The 22,306-nt window shown below is 40.9% G+C and overlaps 1 protein-coding gene across 1 annotated transcript; it reads left to right on the forward strand.

Moving 5' to 3' along the window:
- The first annotated feature begins 134 nt into the window (after window positions 1–134).
- flii (FLII actin remodeling protein) lies at window positions 135–20,959 on the forward strand. The gene is made up of 31 exons (XM_038280318.1): window positions 135–283; window positions 2,581–2,691; window positions 6,726–6,797; window positions 6,934–7,014; window positions 7,101–7,348; window positions 7,452–7,555; window positions 7,709–7,884; window positions 7,962–8,119; window positions 8,199–8,283; window positions 9,631–9,778; window positions 9,879–10,009; window positions 11,053–11,160; window positions 11,258–11,362; window positions 11,459–11,638; window positions 12,655–12,737; window positions 12,840–12,914; window positions 14,187–14,270; window positions 14,363–14,534; window positions 14,608–14,715; window positions 14,796–14,987; window positions 15,102–15,200; window positions 17,073–17,162; window positions 17,244–17,383; window positions 17,470–17,701; window positions 17,783–17,934; window positions 18,033–18,093; window positions 18,165–18,293; window positions 18,436–18,542; window positions 18,644–18,749; window positions 18,832–18,897; window positions 19,876–20,959. The coding sequence occupies exons 1-31, from the start codon at window positions 221–223 to the stop codon at window positions 20,008–20,010; spliced, it is 3,801 nt and encodes a 1,266-aa protein (XP_038136246.1). The 5' UTR covers window positions 135–220; the 3' UTR covers window positions 20,011–20,959.
- Window positions 20,960–22,306: the final 1,347 nt, after the last annotated feature.

Consider the following 22,306-nt stretch of genomic DNA (forward strand, 5'->3'; position numbering starts at 1 on the left):
AGTTTTCGAAGTTTAAATTATGTTCATTACCCTGCCACTAGGGGGCGCATTGACACCGTCACCGAAATCTATTAAACACCGAACCTCCTTACCGCTTGGAGCAGTAATGAGCGGTCCTCAGACGATGCCAAAACCAGAAAGAAGAACGGCCACAACCCTCCCTCCTTTCCTACCAAAATAGACAGTTAAGGGTGGAGGAGCTGACATCAGCTAGTCAGAAATGGCTGCCACCGGAGTTCTTCCCTTCATCAGGGGGGTAGATCTCAGTGGAAACGACTTTAAAGTAAGGATATCTGATTAATTTTAATTGGCTTTATATCGGTGATTGTTTACCCGCTTTTTTAGCTAGACCTAAGAATTGGTAACAAATGGCTAAAACAGAAGCTGTAGATGAACGTTGGGAGCATTGGGCGTTAGCCAGTTGTCAAAATGACAAAGTAGCCTTCCTATGTCGGTCACCTTTGGCTTCGTAGTTGTTATTTTCTCTAAACTGTGTTTTGATTAATAACCTGTGTAAAGCTTTCTTTTAGCCTCTGGTTGAATGTAGTTTTGGTCAAAGTAGCTGCTTCCACCATCACGTCACCCTGCTAATTTAGCTTTACTTTTAGCTAACTTTAGCTGCCTTTAGTTCAGGGTCCCATGTTACGCATCAATACATTTTTTTTAACTGCAGTCAAACTGGGGCAGATTTAGACATATCTTAGATAACATCGTATAGTTTGTTGAACTTTGAGGAGCATGTTGAGTGATTGAAATCAACCAGTGTTGTCATGGCTACTGTTTGTCCTGAATGTTTTTTTTTTATTTTTTAGTAAAAGGGGTTGGTCAAAATATCACGATTCCTTCACACCTCATTCTGTGAGCTTTAAGGTTCACCACGTCAAAGGTCGCCAAAAAGTTAGAAGGTTTTTAGAAATGTTTGTTGAAAAAGTGTGAACCAGAGCCCTAATTCTTTAAAGCTATGAAGATGTGAACTTGTTTGTTTTGCCTGATAATGCAAAAGTACTTTCAGCCCAATTTCAACAACTGATGGCTGGACATATCCAGGATTATCTGCTAAAGAACAGATTTTTTTTTTTTCAAACTGTAGAAAAATATCAAAGCACCAAAGCTGGACCAGATCATCACACTGCCACCACCGTGTTTGACTGTTTCCTCCAATGATTATCTTAATTTTTTTGGGCTCCTCAGGATGCTGTTTGGTAAATGTGAAGAAGTGTTTTGTTTTCTTTTCACCTCAGGGTTCCTTTATTATAATTTTTATTGCTTAGGCTTTCTTATTTTAGATCTAAAAGCATCAACTCAGCTGGTTTAATGCAACATTACAGTTGGATTGGTTATTCTCTAAAATATTGTGTTTGCCGTTCTGTTGAAGAATTTGAAAAACAATCACATTGCAAGATATCCTCACAAAGAGAGACGACTTCTTTTAACCATATTTTGTAAATTTGAGATTATTGTGAGCCATAGGTTATGGATTATTTAGATGAATACACCTATTAAAATGTTTGCTAAAACTAAATATTTCATGCTCAAATTAAGGAATTTTAATTTGGAGCTTTGAGGATTTTTGCCTTAATTGACATGACGAGTTATGGGAATATGCAGGTTGAATGAGATGCGGGGGGTGTGAATAATGTCTGGTTTAAAAAAAAATAAAACATTATCCCTGTTTGATTTAGGTGCATTTATTGTAAATAATCTGATAATCATCCTTAATCCAAATAAACCACATTAGAGAGGAAATCTGGCACACAGATTAGAGACATCCTATCCGCGGCAGATTAACCGGACCTCAAAGTCTCTCCAAGTTTCATCTCCTAACCGTCTTAGTGAAGACTACAGAAGTGTTTTAGCTGATCAGATACAGGATTTTAGATCTCATTATAGCTTGACTTGATAAAAAAACAAAGGAAAAAGCTCTTCTTTGGAGATGGAATATCAGTCCAACATGAAATACTTTGGTCCATAACACCAGATTTTCTGGGCCAAAATAGTTAGTGACCAGGACTGGGGATGATAGCTGTTGCATGTGATTAAAAACCATCAGGTCAGTGATAATGACAGAGCAGAACTCACACCTGTGAGCTGAAGGTTTTAATCCACAGCCCTCCCTCAGAAACCTGAAGTATTTAAAGTTTCTGTAAAGAGTTTTTGGTTCCAAACTCCCCCTAAGTTCTATCCAAACCCAGTATCCCACCACATAAAACATCTAACTGCTCTGCTTACCGTTTCTATTTCTGTTTTGTTTTGGGATCAGATAATGCACTCTGCTTGACAATTAAATACTTATTTTGGATTTTTGCTCAATAGTCTGCCTTCAAAGGAAATGAAACCACTTTTAAAATCCACAACCCTTGTTAGTGAGCAGCGTTAGAAGACCGTTGTAACAATCAGCTGTTTAAACTTTATTTTACCTTTGTAATGTCAACACATTAAGGATTAAGCCTGATTTCCTTAATTCTGTCTGATCAAGATTAAAGTATGATGTTCTGAAATTTCTGTTTGAGCAGTTTTAACAACTAAGCCCAGGTTAAGTACTCAGTTCTCTGTTGCTCTCCTTATTTACTGTCCCTGCAGGGAGGATACTTCCCTGAGGATGTCAAGTCTATGAGCAGCCTGCGATGGCTGAAGCTGAACAGGACAGGACTCTGTTACCTCCCAGAGGAGCTGTCCTCTCTCCAGAAGCTGGTAAGTTATTGAACTTTTATGCCAAATCACAACTAAGAGTTGATATAACATTGGTTCATGTATGAATTCCCTGTAATAGGGCTTGGTGTTATGGTCTACCAGTCAGAAAGCTCTTGGTATAAATCCTGTTGGACCTCTCTCACTGTGACTGTGGAGATTTTCAGTATGTGCCCTTACTTTGAAGGAGAGGTTGTCATTTCTTTGTTCCTCCACAGCAGGGTATCCATAACTTTTCGATTTCCAACTAAAAACAAACAAACTGTGAAATAGTCTGGTGACCCAGACTATCAGCTGTGTGTACAGGTTTATCTAAGCCTTATTAACAGGAGTATAATGAGCAGAATCATTTTCTGTACATGTATGTAGTGCCATCTCTGTTTGCATTTCTAGCATACCTTTGCCTTTCTGTTGTTAGTTTTGTCATCATGTTTAATATCAGTAAAGGCTTAGAATAACATTCAATGATTTTGGGCCCCTGCTCTATAGAGAGAATCAGGAAGCCTTGAGTTTGAAAGATCCATAGTTTTCACCTGATGTTAAAGGCCATGAGACATTGTTTTGGTGTTTTTATTGCATATAATGAAGAAATTATAACATCCAACTTTTTCTCCCCCTGCCCTCATCCTTCAAAGCTCAGTGCAGGGGGTGGAAATAGTCATTTTTGGAGCCCTTTCCTCCCTTTCTACTCTAGCAGCTTAATGCGGTTATGTTATGCTTAGAATACACAATGAGCATATCTGCAGAGATGCTGTTTTAAATATTTAATTAGACTCATGTTCAGTGAAGAGCTTTTAAGGGCTCTACTGATGCGGTCAGAAGGAGCGATCTTTTTCTTTTTAATCAGTGATTACTTGATCGGTTCAATATTTCTGCAATCTTTTGTCCATATTTTGTTGGTACAGTCATTTGCTCTATAATACACTAAGATTAGATTGTATACACAGGACCTTAAAAAACAAGTTAATTACTTGGAAGTGGTAGGAAAAAGAAACATGATTTTTTTTTTTATTTGTATAATCTTTTAAATAATGAAAAAAAAACACAAAAAGTTCTAGAAGCCTTCAACAATTATTTTCCACAAACTTCTTGTATTTAGTTCCCTTCTTCTTCCCATCAACTGTGACCAGCTTCTGTTACCTTGCTGATAAATCCCACAGCATAATGCTGCCACCATTGTTTGTTTTCTACTATTTATATACGGTTGAGAAGATGCTGCCTATAATATTTGCGGACCTCTGATAGCGTCTGGTGGCACTGAATTTTATCAAGAGGCTTTGGGGTAAAGGCGACTGGAAGCAAGTGTATGGCAAAGGAGTGCATGATTCAGTGCTTGTTTTTTTTTTTTTTGGAAATCCTCATGAAATGCACTAAGGTTTGTGGTTGTAAAATGATATCAGTCCAGTTTCATGGTATGCAGATGCAAAGACAGGCGGTGATTTCACTAAAGCACTGCCTGTGAGGGTGAAGTATTTTTCTTGATCTCACAAAGCAGATGCTTATAGCTGCTTAAATCAATAATTTCTTTACATACTCAGTTCTGGACTGTTGCAGTCATGTTCTTCTATAGTGGATTGTTTTTTAAACTTTTTGGGAATGTCTATGACCTGGATGACTGAGAATCTTCACTAGCAATCATAATAAAGACTTGGATCACCAGGTTAGGTCAGCCAGGATGTTTCTGGCTTTTTGAACGGTGTCACTAAGGTCTCTTGAGATCATCATTGCATATATTCAGAGTATCCTGCAAGCTTATTGTTACGTTTATCAGGAACCACCACCTTTTAGCAGATAAAGGTTAAAATGGGTTTACTAACATACAAAGTCATTTTATAAACTGCACTTGACATGAAAACCTGTTTTATACACATATAAAGGATTTTAAAGATTTGGAGAAATGGGAAATGAATCAGGGTCAAGAGAGATTAGCTTCTATTTAGGAAGTTTACCAATGCTTGCACTCTATGCAGATGATCTATAGTCATGGCCAAAAGTTTTGAGAATGATTCAAATGTTAATATTTACAAAGTCTACTGCTTCAGTTTTTATAATGGCAATTTGCATATACTCCAGAATGTTATAAAGAGTGATCAGCGTAACAGCAATCAATTGCAAAGTCAATATTTGCCTAGAAAAGGAACTTTATCCCCCAAAACACATTTCAACATCATTGCAGCCCTGCCTTAAAAGGACCAGCTAACATCGTTTCAGTGATTGCTCCATTAACACAGGTGTGGGTGGTGATGAGGACAGGACTGGAGATCAATCTGTCATGATTAAGTAAGAATGACACCACTTTAAAAAGAGGCTGGTGCTTGGCATCATTGTTTTTCTTGAGAACCATGGTTATCTCTAAAGAAACACATGCAGTCATCATTGCACTGCACAAAAATGGCCTAACAGGAAAGAGAATCACAGCTAGAAAGATTGCACCTCAGTCAACAATCTATTGCATCAGCAAGTACTTCAAGGAGAGAGGTTCCATTGTTGCCAAAAAGGCTCCAGGGCGCCCAAGAAAGACCAGCAAGCACCAGGACCGTCTCTTAAAGGTGTTTCAGCTGTGGGATCGGGCTACCAGCAGTGCAGAGCTTGCTCAGGATTGGCAGCAGGCAGGTGTGAGTGCATCTGCACGCACTGTGAGGCAGAGACTCTTGGAGCAAGGCCTGGTCTCAAGAAGGGCAGCAAAGAAGCCACTTCTCTTCAGGACAAACATCAGGGACAGACTGATATTCTGCAAAAGGTAGAGGGAGTGGACTGCTGAGGACTGGGAGTCACTTTCTCTGATGAATCCCCTTTCCGATTGTTTGGGACATCTGGAAAACAGCTTGTTTGGAGAAGACGAGGTGAGCGCTACCACCAGTCTTGTCTCATGCCAACTGTAAAGCATCCTGAAAACATTCATGTGTTGGGTTGCTTCTCAGCCAAGGGAGTCGCCTCTCTCACAGTCTTACCTAAAAACACAGCCATCAATAAAGAATGGTACCAGAATGTCTCCAAGAGCAACTTCTCCCAATTTTCCAAGAGCAGTTTGGTGATGAACAATGCCTTTTCTAGCATGATGGAGCACCTTGCCATAAAGCAAAGGTGATATCTAACTGGCTTAGGGAACAAAACATTGAGATTTTGGGTCCATGGCATGGAAACTCCCCTGATCTTAATGCCATTGAAAATTTGATGTCAATCATAAAGAGACGGGTGGACAAACGAAAACCTAGGAATTCTGACAAAATGCAAGTATTAATTATGCAAGAATGGATTGCTGTCAGTTGGGGTTTAGTCCAAAGGTTGATTGAGAGCATGCCAGGGAGAATTGCAGAGGTCCTGAAGAAGAGGGGTCAACACTGCAAATATTGACTTTCTGCATTTAGCTCATTCTGTCATTAAAAGCTTTTGTTACTCATAATAAGATTGCAGTTGTATTTCTGTATGAGATGACAACATCATTTGTTGACCTGAAGATCTATAAGATTAAAAAAATAATAATTAATATTTTTAAAACCCCATAAGTGGCACAATAGTTGAAATTGTTTTTTACTTTTTGGTGTTTAAATAAGTTGTTTTATTGTTTCCATGTGGACATCAATAGGTGTGATTGAATGCATTGATGGTTTGCCATAAAGCAGAATCATTGGGTTTATTAATACACCTGGAAGAACCAAAGTAAGCCAGAAACAATGAATATATTATTCCTAAGCTTTCTTTTCTTGATCTGTTGTGACATTTGAAGGATATAAAATTAAATGCTAATTTGATATTAGAACTCATAGCATAAAATTATGAGTAGGACAACTAGACATGCCTGTTATATTTAACATTTTAAGTACTTTAAGTGCTGTTGAAAGTCAAAAAAGGATAAAACAGTAGAGTTGTGTCGTTTAAATATCTTTCTTTGTCCATGTTGCATAATGACCAGAATAACTGTGACCACAGATAGGATTGTTTTCTATCTGAACACATTATGTGCAGCTTTAGAGGAACATATGGGCTGACCTCATATCTTGAAGATATAATAAAACCTGTTATTTTTCTGTCCTCAGGAGCATCTTTCAGTGAGTCACAACAGTCTGACCACCTTACATGGCGATCTCTCCAGCTTACCAAACCTGCGGGTAACTAAACCAGACTAACACCTTGCTATGGTTTAAGAAAATGGGGTCAAAGACCAGTCTTGTTTGTTTCCCCTGTTTCTGTTTGGGCCGATTGTCGTCTCATTCTGACATGTTTTCTACCACTTCTTCACTGTAGGCAGTTGTAGCCAGGGCCAACAGCCTTAAAAACTCTGGAGTCCCAGATGACATCTTTCAGCTAGAGGACCTCTCTGTGCTGGTGAGAAACCATAGCAGCAAATGGAACCTGTACTGGTATTTCTATTGCTTTCCAAACGGGTAATTCTTCATTATTCTCCCCTGTAGGATCTGAGCTACAATCAGTTGACTGAGATTCCCAGGGACCTGGAGAACAGCAGGAACATGCTGGTGTTGAATCTGAGTCACAACAGCATTGATTCCATCCCCAACCAGCTGTTCATCAACCTCACAGACCTGCTGTACCTTGACCTGAGCGACAACAAGCTGGACAGCCTGCCACCCCAGATGAGACGCCTGGTGCACCTGCAGACCCTTATTCTGAACAACAACCCGCTAATGCACGCACAGCTGCGGTAAAACACAGCCTCACTGCTGTTTCTTATTCTGACACTCGTAGACGGTCAGCCTGTGTTTTGACCTTGAACCTAAGCTGCTCTGGTGTGTGTTTCTGAGCAGGCAGCTGCCAGCCATGGTTGCTTTACAGACACTTCACCTGAGGAACACCCAGAGGACGCAGAGCAACATGCCCACCAGCCTGGAGGGACTGACTAACTTAGCAGGTAACCATTAAACGAGCTGTTTTTATGCTAAAGCTACTTGTATGGAAATGGTATTTCTGGATGTACCTTAAAGTATAGGAGAAGCTTCATTCCAGGTTGTGGAATTACATCTTCAGGTTCTGCTCCTTCCTCACTAGTTTTTTTCTCCATCAGATGTGGATCTGTCCTGTAACGACCTGACCCGGGTCCCAGAGTGCCTGTACTCCCTAAGCAGCCTGAAGAGACTCAACCTGAGCAGCAATCAGATCACCGAACTCTCCCTCTGCATCGACCAGTGGACCCAGCTGGAGACGCTGAACCTGAGTCGAAACCAGCTCACCTCGCTGCCCGTAAGGACGACAGCCACTTCTTTTAAAGTCCTGTGGAAACCAAACCATCTTGAAATGTTTGTATTTTCTCCAATCAGTCTGCTATCTGCAAGCTGTCCAAGCTGAAGAAGCTGTACGTTAATTCCAACAAACTGGACTTCGATGGGCTTCCTTCTGGTGTGAGCAAACTAGCTAGCCTCACCGAGTTCATGGCTGCTAACAACAACCTGGAGCTCATTCCTGAGGGCCTCTGCAGGTAAACTGCAAACAAAGACATGCATTCATTGGAATTATTATTTGAACTCTCTCTAAACGTTTGGCTTCTTGTTGTTTAGATGTGACAAGCTGAAGAAGTTGGTCCTAAATAAGAACCGCCTGGTAACACTGCCTGAAACCATCCACTTCCTGCCCGACCTGGAGGTATAACCCTGTTATTTATGACCTAGAAATTCCCAAATTTAGAGCCTCTTTATGAGTAAAGGTACATCATTTGGGTTTGATTCATTTATGATGCTTTTACAACTGGAGAAAAGCTAACATTGTGTATTGATGTGAGCTAAATGCTACTATATTTGGATATTGAAGCAGTTAGCATCGCTAAATAAAGCAGTAAAGCAGCAGATGCTTTATTCAGAAATATTTATTTTCATTTCTTCATCAACTCAGTTATAGCATCTCTGTTTTTACCCTTACTGTTGCTAGCTCGTTCAAACTCTTTAGGACTTTCCGGATCTGCTGCATGCAGTTGAGAAGCTTTGTGTGACTCTGGGTGGATCTTAGTAACCTTAGCTAAAAAGGATAGAGGACTCAACTTTCAATAATAAAGCAAAGGTTTTATTTATTTTCATGCAAAAACTGCAAATTATTTTAAAATTCTGATAATTGTCTTCAATATAAGTCCTTTATAAATAGAAAATCTTGGACATTTTACTGTACTACTGATTTATTGCAGTATTCATCTCTGAAGCTTTATAGGTTTTCATCTTTTTAAGGGTTTTGTTGCCTCTGGTCTAGGAAAAAAAATGGCCAAATTCAATTTATTGGTCCCAAAGAGAAACTAACCTTTTTAAATATATATATATTTTTTCTAACTAGTTGTTTTGTCTCAATGAACTATAAAGTTTTTTGGTTCTCAAAAGGAAAAAGAATCCAGATGCGTTACAGCATGTACTCCCAGCAAACCTGCATACCCACAAGGATTTTGTTTTAAACAGTTTAATTATTTACACTATATTGAACACCAACATTACACGCGTACAGACGCTGCGCTTCGCCTAGTTTAGGTTCATGTTCTAATTTCAGACGCTCCTGTTTGACAAGAAAGAAACAGGAAAACAACACATGGTGACAAAGTTTTTTTCCTCATCAACCAGCAGAGGGAAGGTTATGATGCACTGTTCTACAATACACAAAACCTAATAAAGTTGTTCTTGTATTGTCATTCAGAAGCTCTTTATAGCTGTGACAAAATAAAATATCAAGTTTTTAATCCGATCTTCATGACATGGACTGATCAAAATATGGGATGTGTTTATTTCTGGGGAGTTTATAATCTATCAGGGTGTCCAGATGTCCCAGTTTGTGTGGAATAGTCCAGTATTTTTTTTTTAGGATCATAATTCTTTTGAAAGGCCGATGGAAAGTTATTGGTTTATTGGTAGGGGCCACATTTTTATTTTTTTTTTTTAATCTAGGTAGCTATTTGAAAAAGAACATGATGCTATGATGCATTTATACCAGAGCCTGTCTGTGTTTTTCTTTCCATAGATCTTAGATGTGAGGGAGAACCCCAGCTTAGTGATGCCACCAAAGCCAGTGGACAGAGCAGCAGAGTGGTACAACATCGACTTCTCCCTTCAGAACCAGCTGCGTCTGGCCGGAGCTTCTCCTGCCACCGTAGCTGCTGCGGGGGGAGGTCTGTGAGGATTCATTTCACCCCAACAGATATTTCTCTTCACCTAAAGTCAAACTGTGCTCGTGTTAAGGAGTGAAAATCAAATCCCTTTTTTGTTCAGGGGCCAGCCCCAGAGACCACCTGGCGAGGAAGATGAGGCTGAGGAGGAAGAAGGACAGTTCCCAGGACGATCAGGCCAAGCAGGTCCTGAAAGGCATGAGTGACGTCGCTCAGGAGAAGAAAAACATGGAGGTAAAACAAACGACTGGAAGAAACACTTCCTCTTTAACAAAACTATGATAATATTTAAAGTTGATTTCAGTTATATAATTGAATCCTATTATAAAGGGGTTTTATTCCCAGTTTTTGTTTCTGTTCATTTCAGATGTTTGTGGTTTGAAGCTGTTAAAACCCCAAAGTCAGAGAAGTAGAAAATTACAAAATGCTAATTAAAAGGATTTTTACAACAAATAGCATAAAATATCTCCACAGCAGTCTGTGTAAATAACTCCTGTTGTGTGGAGGAGATCAGGCTAACCTCAGGTTGCTTTGATAGTCACCTTAAGTTTGTCTGCATCGTTGGTTCCTAGTGTCTCATAATCTGGAGAATTCTCTACATATAATAAACATGTCAGCTCTGTGAATCAAAGGAGTAGAAAGCACTGTGGTCATTAAAGGAGATCCTGCTGCCGTCGCTGGAAAATGAAACCTGAATCCTTCTTTTGTCTTCTACCCTTCCTACTCCCTCCTGTTAAGACTGAAACCAGCAGGAGGAAAACAAGCACCAAGACCACAGCAGGGAATCAAAACCACAACATTTTTTTTCTCTTTTTTTTTTTTTTGTTTGTTGTTTTTGGCAGAACTGCACCTATGGTACACTGCTTCCTCCCACTAAACTTTCCACTAAAACGTTTTGATACGGAAACCAGCCTCTCCAGCAGTGATCTGTTGGATTTTCACCCTCTGTTGAGATTCCCTTTAAAGATTTGCTGTTTCAATGATATTCATACATCCATTACTGTTTAAAAAAGGATTTTCATTGTTATCCTCCTCCATGCTCTCTTTGCTCTGATTGCTCTATAGCAATCAGAGCAAATCTAAATAGATGAAACCATTTTTTGCTGCTGCAGTATTTTAGTCTGTGACTTTAAAATGGAGAATTCTCCTTAAAGCCTAAAATTGATTCATACCGGTACCTTAAATCAGTTTTTATTCATTCTATGCTTTAGCCTTTATCTCATTGTATTCAGAGTGAGAAAAAATCGATGTAACAAAAAAACGTATGGATTTTGTAGGAAAACGGGGACTTGAAATACGGAGACCTAAAAGTGCGGCGGTGGGATAAGAGCCTTGAGAAGCCCCAGTTGGATTATTCCGAGTTCTTCTTGGAGGATGTGGGACAGGCAGGTTTCCTTTATTATTATTATTTTATCTATTGTTGGGTCCTGGTATTTTAAAGCCAGATGTTTTGTTTAAAACATGCTGCTTCATCTTCAACAGATCCCAGGAGTAACCGTGTTCCAGATCGAGAACTTCGTCCCCCAGCTGATAGATGAGGTTTTACATGGAAAGTTCTACGAAGCAGACTGCTACATCGTCCTCAAGGTAACAACTCACTTCCATTAGTATGTTTTTTTTTTTTATTAAATTAGCGGTGACGCTGTAAAGATGTTTTTTCTGGGGTTTCTATGTTGTTTGTAGACCTTCCTGGACGACAACGGAGCCTTGAACTGGCAGATCTTCTACTGGATCGGTCAGGAGGCGACGTTGGACAAGAAAGCCGGCGCCGCCATCCATGCCGTTAACCTGAGAAACTACTTGGGAGCGGAGTGCAGGACCATTCGAGAGGAGATGGGAGACGAGAGCGAGGAGTTCAGCGCAGTAAGTAGAATCGGAGCCACGTTTAAAGGGGAAATTAAATGTTCAACCAAACTAACTTCATTCATGAGATTGTGTCTTACTATTATCAATAACTATATTGGAAATCTGAACAATATAAAGGAGGAAAAAAATAATAAACTGAAGCTTTGTTTTTAAATTTTTTTGGTAAGGGCACCACCATGTTGCAGTACCTCAGACGGTGATGTCACAGGGTTGGTCTTTGCGAGCTGTAGCAATTGTATACATTGGAAATACCGGCGACACATCACAACCATAAAACATTTGGTTTGATGGAAGATGAAGCTGACATGACACTGAAGCATCTAAATCACATTGCTTTTGCTTTGGAGCCCATTCACCGTTTTACTCGAGCCAAAGGAAGGAGAGAAGAGGCAGTTTTGGAAGCGGGGTTCTGACTATCCCTGCTACCTCACAGAATATCCGTTCTGGAGATTTTGTAAAACAGCAGACTTTTGAGTCTGGTAAAGTAGCGGTCCATCGGACAGCCGGGCTACAGCCTGAAGCTGCTTCGAGTGTTTTTTATTTCACCGCCTATAAGTTGTGTTCTACTGACCGGGCGCCCAACACACTGACAGCGTTCAGCGACAACAATCAGCCTTGATGACAGGGAAAGAAAACACGCTAAGCAGGCAGAGAAGAGACACGAACAGTTATGTTGGCAGATATTAAATCTTCAACTATCTCCAAAACAAATGTCCTCCACTAGAGCTTAGTTCTCCAAATGTATCCCTATTCAAGCCTCTTAGTAACACACATTTTTATAACTCAGTCATCAGGATTAATATCTATGCCGTACAGGGTCCCTTAGCCACCGGCTGCTGCAGCAGGTCCAGATCTCAAGAGAAATGGTTCATTTCTTTCCGTGATTCCTTGTTTCCACAACAGGCAGTCGGGTTATCCTTACATCCCAGCTCTCCCTCACCAGTACTCAGCAGTGCTTCCTGTGTAGCATATCTGTTAGCACAGCATTCAGATGATTTTTGTCCTCTGTTCAGGTGTTTAACGATGAGATCTCCTACATTGAAGGAGGAACATCCAGTGGGTTTTTCACTGTGGAGGACACGCATTACACCGTCAGGTGGGTGGAAGCCTTTCAGGACAATCATTTACCGCTGATCAGCTGAGTGTTTCACTATCTGGGTAAATATCTCCTGATGTTTATCTTTTCTCCATTCATCAGGTTATACAGAGTCTACGGCAAGAAGAACATCAAACTGGAGTCTGTGCCGGTGAAGGGCTCTTCCCTCGACCCTCGGTGAGTTTCAGCACTCTGACTGCTCTAAATCACTTCACCTGAATCACAGATTTTTGATCTGAAGCTCTGATCTGCCGATCCTGTTCTCTAGTTTCTGTTTACTGAGGAAAACATTTATTCAATGTTAATCTTTCTGTCATAAAAAAATGATCTCTATATTAGTAGGAAAGGTGACGCCACATCTTAGAGAACAGAATCCAATATATGTTTTTATTATTTCAAGACGCTGTAAAATAATGTTTAACTGAAGGCTTTCACCAACGTTTTCATACCTAACATGTTTCCCAGCAGAGTTTTTTTAAAAGCTCCAGAGCATTAAATGGAAAACTTTGCTCTGCTGCATTCAGAATTCAGGTTATCTGATCAATTTTGGTTCTAGACGACACTCCCAAGTAGGTTTGAGAAATTCAAGGACTAAAATAGAGCTGTTAACAAAACAAATAAAAAATAATAACAATAATAATCTAACCACATACATTCCCAAACAACAAAAACAGAGTTAATTGCACAGAATGATGACACGGTGTCCGACTTTATTACTACTGCCTGATAGCGTAATAACAACAGCTTCTGGTCAAACCTGAAGACCCTTATTAAAAAAAAAAACATGTATGTAAATAAGACAAAAATTTAAGAAACTAAAGATGAAGTCTTAGAAAATATAGTTTAGCATGTCTTTTACTGAAAAATGTTATCCAAGTATACAGTTTTATATTGGTGCTGTTCCTCGATCACATGCTTCCTGCCAGGGGTGTTTAGGCCACGCCCCCAAAGTGCCATATGCATATATATCCCTGCAGCACATGCACAGAGGATTCCTCTGACATTGGTCTAATAAAACAAACTGTATGATTGTTTGGTACTTTTTTAAACTTGCCCAAATTCCATCCATCTCACCCTGTAATAAATCAAATAATTTTTTATTTTGATTAAAAAGGCTCATTTTCAACAGAAAATCATTTTGTTTATATATATTTTTTAATTCCAATTCCAGCTAAACAGGTTTGGTGCAAAAAACCAAAACTGTAAAGTATAAGGATAAGCCCCAGATCATAAATAATAGTTATTGTATTAATTTCTTCTTATATCTGTGTGAAAAAACTGGAGCTTTTTTCCTTCACTAATAGCACCCAACCCACAGTGTGACCGGAATTATTTTTATTTATTTATGTCCAACCTCTCTGATCAAACTGAATATTATCAATTCTTTTCCTCCATTCTTTCTGTGATTGAAAACTCAGATTTTTTGTTTTGTTTTGTTTATTCTTGCAGCTTTGTCTTCCTGTTGGACACGGGGCTGGAAATCTTCATCTGGAGAGGAGCCAACGCCACGCTCGGCGGCACCACAAAGGCCAGGTAGCAAACGGCTTCAAGTCGCCTCTCATGTCAGAAGAAGGGGGGGGGTTCTTGTTGTGGGGTCAAAGTTCTAAGTTGTTGAAATCCTTCAGGTTGTTTGCTGAAAAGATCAATAAGAATGAACGGAAAGGGAAGGCGGAGATAGTGACCCTGATGCAGAACCAGGAGCCTCCAGAGTTCTGGGAGGCTCTGGGAGGACAACCAGAAGAGATCAAGAAACATGTGCCAGATGATTTCTCCCCTGTCAGACCTAAACTCTACAAAGTAAGACAATCAGCTGGAAATGTTGTCTCTCTGGTGGATTTTCAGGGTTTAACAGAACCGGTCTTCCCTGTAGGTGGGCCTGGGTCTGGGCTACCTGGAGCTGCCTCAGATTAACTATAAGCTGTCTGTGGAGCATAAAGATCGCAAGATCAAGCTAGACACCATGCCTGACCTCAGACTGGTACGTTTATCGGTTCTTCCCAAGCGTCCTCCTATGTGCCTGTCTCGTCTCACCTCCTTTTTTGCCCCCTCTCTCCTCAGGTACAGTCTCTGCTGGATACTAAGTGTGTCTACATCCTGGACTGCTGGTCAGACGTCTTCATCTGGATCGGGAGGAAGTCTCCTCGTCTGGTCCGAGCCGCAGCCTTAAAGCTGGGTCAGGAGCTCTGCTCCATGCTGCACAGACCCAAACACGCCAGCGTCACCCGCAACCTGGAGGGCACAGAGTGTCAGGTGGAGAGATCCTCTGCTCCAGAGGCTGCAGCCACACACCTGCTACTTTCTAGATGTTGGGGTATTTTCTGCACCTCTTAACATGCTGGTCTTCTCTTCATCCTCATCCAACAGGTGTTTAAATCAAAGTTTAAGAACTGGGACGATGTTTTGAAGGTGGATTACACAAGAGCTGCTGAGACTGTGCAGCAACATGATAACCTGCAGGGCAAGGTGAGAGACCACCCAGTTTTATTCTCAACGTTGATACATTCTCTCCTTTACAAAAACAAACTTTTATGTACTTTTATATTTTTCAACAATAAAACTGTGACGTGCATCAGTCTCCCTGACTATGATGGCTATAAATAAAATCAAGGGCAATCGGCTACCTTTATAAAATGTTATACTCAAAAACTCTGGTTCGGTTTCTGGCCTCAGATGTTTAACAGAAAAAATTAATCAACAAAAAGAGCAAAGAACACAGTATACCTGTCAGGTTATTGAAGAACTTTACAGCAGAGTTCGGGCATAGACTCCTGATGTTTATCCAACATTTAAGGTACAGAATAACTGCAACTTAAAGAGAAAGCTGCTGTTAAAGTTTCCTCTGATGCCCCAATATCTGGTTATGAGCAGCAGAGGCAGCCAGTTTACATGCAAAGTCTGTGGTTGATGCAAAGATCCAGCAATGCATAGCGCGTCATGAGCATTTAAGCATATGACTTAGAGTTGGAAGACATGGTAAATGGCCTATACCTTTATAGTACTTTTTTAAGTCAAGAGACTTGACCAAAGGGCTTTACACTACATTCATTCAGTCATTCATCCATTCTCATGCAAATTTACACACTGATGGTGACAAACTGCATTGTAGCCCCAGCTGCCCTGGGGCTCGCTGACAGAGGAGAGGCAGCTGTACACTGGTACCACCATCAGTATATCAAATCATTCAGAAAATCTGACATTTGTTGCCTGATGTTCCACAACAACAGCCAAATTCATGAATTAAAGAATAAAACCTTTAATATCTGACCCCTTTTATATAAAAAAAGAAGAAAAAAAAACACTGAATCCAGACACGGCGCCAAGGCGTATGTAAACCAGCTGCAATGATGGCGTTCTCTCATAAAGCCAGTTTCATCCACAGCTGTGAGTAGCTCCTCCCAATGCCCGTCAGACCTTTACTTTGCTGATCTTCAATGTGGGCGAGCATCAAAAATAAAGCTACAGAGGCTCCTTTGCTGCTCAGGGCATGTTCGTGAGCAGGATAATGCTACGTTTAGACCACAAGTTCAGACCAAAGCAGAAAAAATGCGCCTGCTGCTTGATATTTTGATGCCTGTCCACATTAAGGTCTGAAGCGCCTCAAGAGCATCTTTGATGCCCCGGAAAAGTAGTTTTAATACGTTTTTAACTGAGAAAGTCCAGCTGAAAACATCTGTGCAGTCCGTTCATCACATCGGACTGCACAGATGTTTTCTCTGCAGTCCTGACTTTAATTATTATTTTGCTGTCGGACCTGCACAAAACCCCTGTACACCGGTGGTGCTCTGTTGCTGAAAATCCCCTTCAACAGCAGCCTCTTACCAGGTCGCCTATTGGGGGGTTTTTCCGCTACTGGTCGTGTTGGCTGGAAGGAGATGTTAAAAGGTCCAAACTGCACGCACTGGCAGGTTTCGACATTTTAGGTTAATTTAGATATTAAAGTGTTTCAGAGGAGTGATCATAGTTCTCTGTTAGGCAGCGCTGTGTATGTCTCCCTGCCAGCTCCCAGATCAGCTTCTCTGATTGGCTGATGTGAGGCATCCAGCAGCAAAAGTTCAGTTTTTGCAACTCCAGCAAATGCTGCTTGTGAAGCACGTCATGTGCATCAGAAGCTCATGAGGCGCTGCTTCAGCTGCTCTAAACACGCTGCAGGACCTTCTTCGTATCAGCCATTGATTTTGCACGTAAACCAGCTGCTTCAATCATGTGAACGTAGCATAAAAGTAAAACTAATGAATGAACCAGGGAGGCTGAACAGATATAATCTATAGAAGTAATCAATGTAATAAACTGTAGCAGTATATTTTTTTTATCACAATAAGCAAATTTTATCCGCAGGTGAAAAAGGATGCGGAGCAGAAGGACCAGATGAAGGCTGACCTCACAGCCCTGTTCCTCCCCCGCCAGCCCCCCATGCCCCTCACTGAGGTAAACCCTCTGCTGGCTCCGTCCCACGCTGCTGTTCTGCTAAACATCCCTGCTACAGTTCTCTGCTTCCTCCACTTCTAGGCCGAGCAGCTGATGGAGGAGTGGAACGAGGACCTGGACGGCATGGAGGGCTTTGTTTTGGAGGGGAAGAAGTTCACTCGCCTTCCGGAGGAGGAGTTTGGACACTTCTACACCCAAGACTGCTACGTCTTCCTCTGCAGGTAGACTCAGATCATCACCTCCAAAGATTCGTGTGCTGCCTTTGCTGCCTCGCCCTAATCTCCGGGCTGATTATTTATTGTTTTAGATACTGGGTTCCTGTGGAGTATGAGGATGAGGAGAAGAAGGAGGGGGAGGGCGGAGAAGGTGGAAGAGGAGGAGGAAAGGGGGACGAGGACGAAGAGGACAAACAGCCTGAGGAGGACTTCCAGTGTGTGGTGTACTTCTGGCAGGGCAGGCAGGCGTCCAACATGGGCTGGCTCACCTTCACCTTCTCCCTGCAGAAGAAGTTCGAGAGCCTTTTCCCTGGAAAGCTGAAGGCAAGGAAGGATTTCAGCTCATTTGTTTTCTGGTTTCTTCTGCTGGAGCAGATTATTAACAGGTGTGTTTTGACGGTTTAGGTGGTGCGGATGACCCAGCAGCAGGAGAACCTCAAATTCCTGTCGCATTTTAAGAGGAAGTTTATCATTCACAAAGGGAAGCGGAAGCAGAACACTGACGTCCAGCCGTCGCTTTACCACATACGCACCAATGGCAGCGCACTGTGCACCAGGTACGCCGTGGTCAAACCCAGCCTACCCCACTGTCACTGTCTATCTTTCCCTCTACGACTATGACATCATAGCGTTCTTCTCTCCATTTGTCACTCAGGACCATCCAGATTGGTACCGATTCCAGCAATCTCAACTCAGAGTTCTGCTTCATACTTAAGGTTTGGATGCTTGGTGATGAAAACATGTTAGATGAAAGGAAGGGCTGCAACTCAGACGTATTTCTCTGCAGGTTCCGTTTGAAAGCACAGACAACCAGGGAATCGTTTACACCTGGGTGGGCCGGGCCGCCGACCCGGACGAGGCTAAGCTGGCCGAGGACATCATGAACACCATGTTTGATGAGAGCTACAGCAAGCAGGTCAGAGACTATCTTGTCTCAGCTGTTCCTAAAATAATCTCCATTTACATTTAAAATCCACTAACTTTCTAAGTGTTAAACATTATAGGACCTTTTTCTTGCTTAGAATTTTGTTAATCAAAGATATAAAAACGTTCTGTAGGTAATTAACGAGGGGGAGGAGCCAGAGAACTTCTTCTGGGTTGGAATCGGATCCCAGAAACAGTACGACGAAGATGCAGAATACATGAAACATGCTCGGCTCTTCAGGTGAGAGTGCGGCGCCCGCATTAATCCGGTCAGGACTTTTGGACATAAAGTAAAACATTCTGTGGGATTAACGATCCGTTTTTGCCTCTTCCTCCACTCAGGTGCTCCAATGAGAAGGGTTATTTCTCCGTGTCGGAGAAGTGCTCCGACTTCTGCCAGGACGACTTGGCAGACGACGACATCATGTTGCTGGATAACGGCAAGGAGGTAAAAGAGCTTCGTCCGGACGTGTCAGCGGGTTGATGACTTGTGACGGTTTCTAAGCTCTTTGGGTCGTATTTCCTCGCAGGTTTACATGTGGGTCGGCACCCAGACCAGCCAGGTGGAGATCAAACTCAGCCTCAAAGCCTGTCAGGTAACTTTCCCGTTCATGGCTGATCTACATGCAGAGGCACCAAACACACTGTTGCAGTTTAACTAATACTCGGTAGTTTTAACAGGAAGCCCTTTATTGTATGTTTTCAGATCTTAGTAAATCTAATAAATGATTTTGTCTTACCTACAAAAAGATGCAGTTAAATTCTGGACACTGACTCAGTTATGTAGTAGACTAGTTGTAATGTTAGCAGGGTAGGAGATGTAATGTCCATCGGTCCATAAACGCACCGAATGGATGTTAAATGTATGTCTATATATTGATATAAATACAATGGGGCCTAAAATGGAGCCTTGAGCAACTACAATTAGTTAAATGTGATGATGCCGTTTGTTTCCTCTTCATTGATCTTTAACTTTTACAACAGTGAGGGTTTTTCCAAAAAGCCTTAGCCAAATATTAGTTAGAGCATTTTAGATGTTGGAGTTAAATTATTAATTTAGATCTTGTGTTCTTTGAAAGAACATATCCAGCTAATTTAACTGATCGATCTGTATATGCAAGTGATCCATTCTTCCTTGTATACCTCCTACCCTCCTTTTATTTGTGGCCTTCCTTCCCTTTATTTGGTTTTTTTCATCATTTAGCTTTTCCTGCCGGATTCCTTCCTACCTTGTGTCCTTTGCTTGAATGTGTTTTCTTGTTTCCCTTATTTGGTTCTTTTTCTTCCTTGTCCCTCAGGTATGACTTCATTCATTTCCTTTCTTGTCCCTCTATGCTTTATTGTCCCTACTTCCTTTCATTGCATCTGCGCTGTCCTCTTTTTGTCATTTTTCTGCATGATGTTCTCTTCTGGTCGCTATCCTTTTTTTCAGCTTCCTGTTTTTATTTTTTCGTTCCTTCATTTAAGTTTTTTATTTTCTATTTCTACATGAAAGTAACAGACCGGGGACCCCTGAAAGTCGAGTAAGTAGTGATGAGCATATATAGTTTTCACTAACTTCTCTCTGTCTCCAGGTTTACATCCAGCACATGCGGGCTAAAGACTCTGAGCATCCGAGGAAGCTGCGCCTGGTGAGGAAGGGAAACGAGCCTCACTGCTTCACACGCTGCTTCCACGCCTGGGGGCCTTTTAAAACTCCCCCCTCATAGGCCAAACTCCCCCAATCAATCTGCCGCCCTGCTGGGTTTTATTTAAACCATGAGCTTCCTGTCTGCCCTCCATCTTTCAGCCAAACATCCCAAAACTTTCTGGAGATAGACAGTCTGAGAATGAGTGCAGAATAATGCAATGATTTTTTTTTTCTATGAACTCTATTTCCACACGCTGTTAAATAAGAGAATTATCTTTTAAAATGTACAGAGGATTTATAAAAACGTAAGGGAAGGGTTATCTGCTTACATATCGTGCTGCTTTCACCTGGCTTCAGGGGAGGAGGTGCCGTTCATTCAGCTTATTTAGGCAGTTTAAGGCACCAACTAATTTTTTTTTTTTTTTTCGTTTATGATTTAACTATTTTTTCTAATGATCGTCAGCTTAACACTTCAGATTTTTATGCTCTCCCCTCTCTCCTTTTTGTTTTTTCTTTATTTCCCTCAGACTCTAGTAGGGGAATGAATGCTCTGGGAGATTCTGTTATTTGCTCATTTTATTTTTTTGAGTCTAACTTAAGATGCATTTGGCCAAAGACAGTTTCTAGAGGTCAGGCATTAAGAATCTTTTTGTTGTTTCAATGTGCAATCAGTAGGGAGATGCTGATGGAGGCTTCTCTGTACATTTACAGCAAACAGGTTAAAGACCTCAGATAATTTGAGCGCCTTCATATCACACTTATCACCCGCCGCATAAACAGGGAATGTCCGGCTCTGTCAAATCAAGTTCTGATGACTGTAGTTTAACTTGTGATCATGTGACCCGTGTAAAGTGCAGGTATTGGTCCAGGGAAGAGATGAGTTGACTGCAATATGTCTTTATATTTTTTATGAGGTGATTTCTATGCCGGTTGGAGTGTGAGTCTCCTGCACACATGCACATGCTCCTGATGCCACCCGCAGATGCTTTATTTATGTATTTTATATAAAATAAAAATGTCACATCACCCGTTTTGTTTCTGGTTCTTTTTGAGGGTTGAACTGCAGTTCATACCAGGCTTTCATTTCATAATTTCACAGATGACGCATTAAGTTTGAGATTTTCAATGATTTGATTCCCATTATGAAATTAAGTTTCAAGCATTTGAATCGGATTAAATATTTTTTTAGGGCATTCTAAAAATTATTTGTAGTTTCCATTCTTTCTGATAACAGGAAGGCTAAACAAAGTTGATCCATTTTACCCCTTTGAGCTTTGAATACATCATGGTGAATTTAAAACTACATTTGAATCAACATTCTCAGGTATATGGACATGGAAAATATGGATGTATACTAATGCTAGCAACACTAATAGCTAACCCAGGATCATAGACCGTTTCAAAGTTTAACCTTGGATTATTTGATAGGAAAATATTTAAATTTACAGTAAAAAATGCCTTTTTATTTAATATAAACATTCAAGTAATTTTGAATTGCGTTGTGCATTATGTGCGTCTTATTGCAGTGAGTCCCTTAAAACCAGCTTTTCCTTTTAAAGTTTGGAAATATCAGCATTCTGTTAATTCCACAACAACCAGAGTTGTAGAAATTTTTTTGCCTCTCAAATCCCGGAACTGTTGGAGAAAGTCGATAGTCGACAGCATCTAAAATTTTCTGAAATATTCTCGTTACTTTATAGATGTAGCGCTTTAAATCAGCGTCGTAATTCCAGCAAGGAGAAGTGTGTTCGTTTAAAGATTTGAGATTGTAACAGATCCAATCAGAGGCACTTTGTCATCATATAGAGTACGGCCAAAAAGTATTTAGTCAGCCACTGATTGTGTAAGTTCTATTTAGAATAATGAGAGAGGTCTTTAATTTTCGTCATAGCTGCACTTCAACTATGAGAGATGAAATTAGAAAAAAAAATCCAGAAAATCACATTGTAGGATTATTATGGTGGAAAATAAGTATTTGGTCAATAACTAAAGTTCCTCTCAATACTTTGTAACATAACCTTTGTTGGCAATGATAGAGGTCAAGCATTTCCTGTAAGTCTCCACCAGGTTTGCACACACTGTTGCTGGTATTTTGGCCCATTCCTCCATGCAGATCTCTAGAGCAGTGATGTTTCGGGCCGTCGCTGGGCAACACAGCATTTCAACTCCTTCCACACATTTTCTATGGGGTTGAGGTCTGGAGACTGGCTGGGCAACTCCAGGACCTTGAAATGCTTTTTATGGAGCCACTCCTTCGTTGCCCGGGTGGTGTGTTAGGGATCATTGTCATGCTGGAACATCCAGCCATGTTTCATTTTAAAGGCTCTCACTGATGGGAGGTTTTGACTTAAAAATCTCATGATATATGACCCCGT

This window comes from Cyprinodon tularosa, unplaced genomic scaffold, assembly GCF_016077235.1.
Source record: "Cyprinodon tularosa strain WSP-4 unplaced genomic scaffold, ASM1607723v1 ctg159, whole genome shotgun sequence".
In the NCBI taxonomy this organism is placed as follows: domain Eukaryota; kingdom Metazoa; phylum Chordata; class Actinopteri; order Cyprinodontiformes; family Cyprinodontidae; genus Cyprinodon; species Cyprinodon tularosa.

What these genes read in the sequence shown, in the direction of transcription:
- flii (XM_038280318.1), top strand. Translation starts at nt 221, where the DNA reads ATGGCTGCCACCGGAGTTCTTCCCTTCATCAGGGGGGTAGATCTCAGT. An exon ending in CCATGCCTGACCTCAGACTG is followed by an intron (nt 14,716 to 14,795) that starts GTACGTTTATCG and finishes CTCTCTCCTCAG; the next exon opens with GTACAGTCTCTGCTGGATAC. An exon ending in TGCTACGTCTTCCTCTGCAG is followed by an intron (nt 17,384 to 17,469) that starts GTAGACTCAGAT and finishes TTATTGTTTTAG; the next exon opens with ATACTGGGTTCCTGTGGAGT.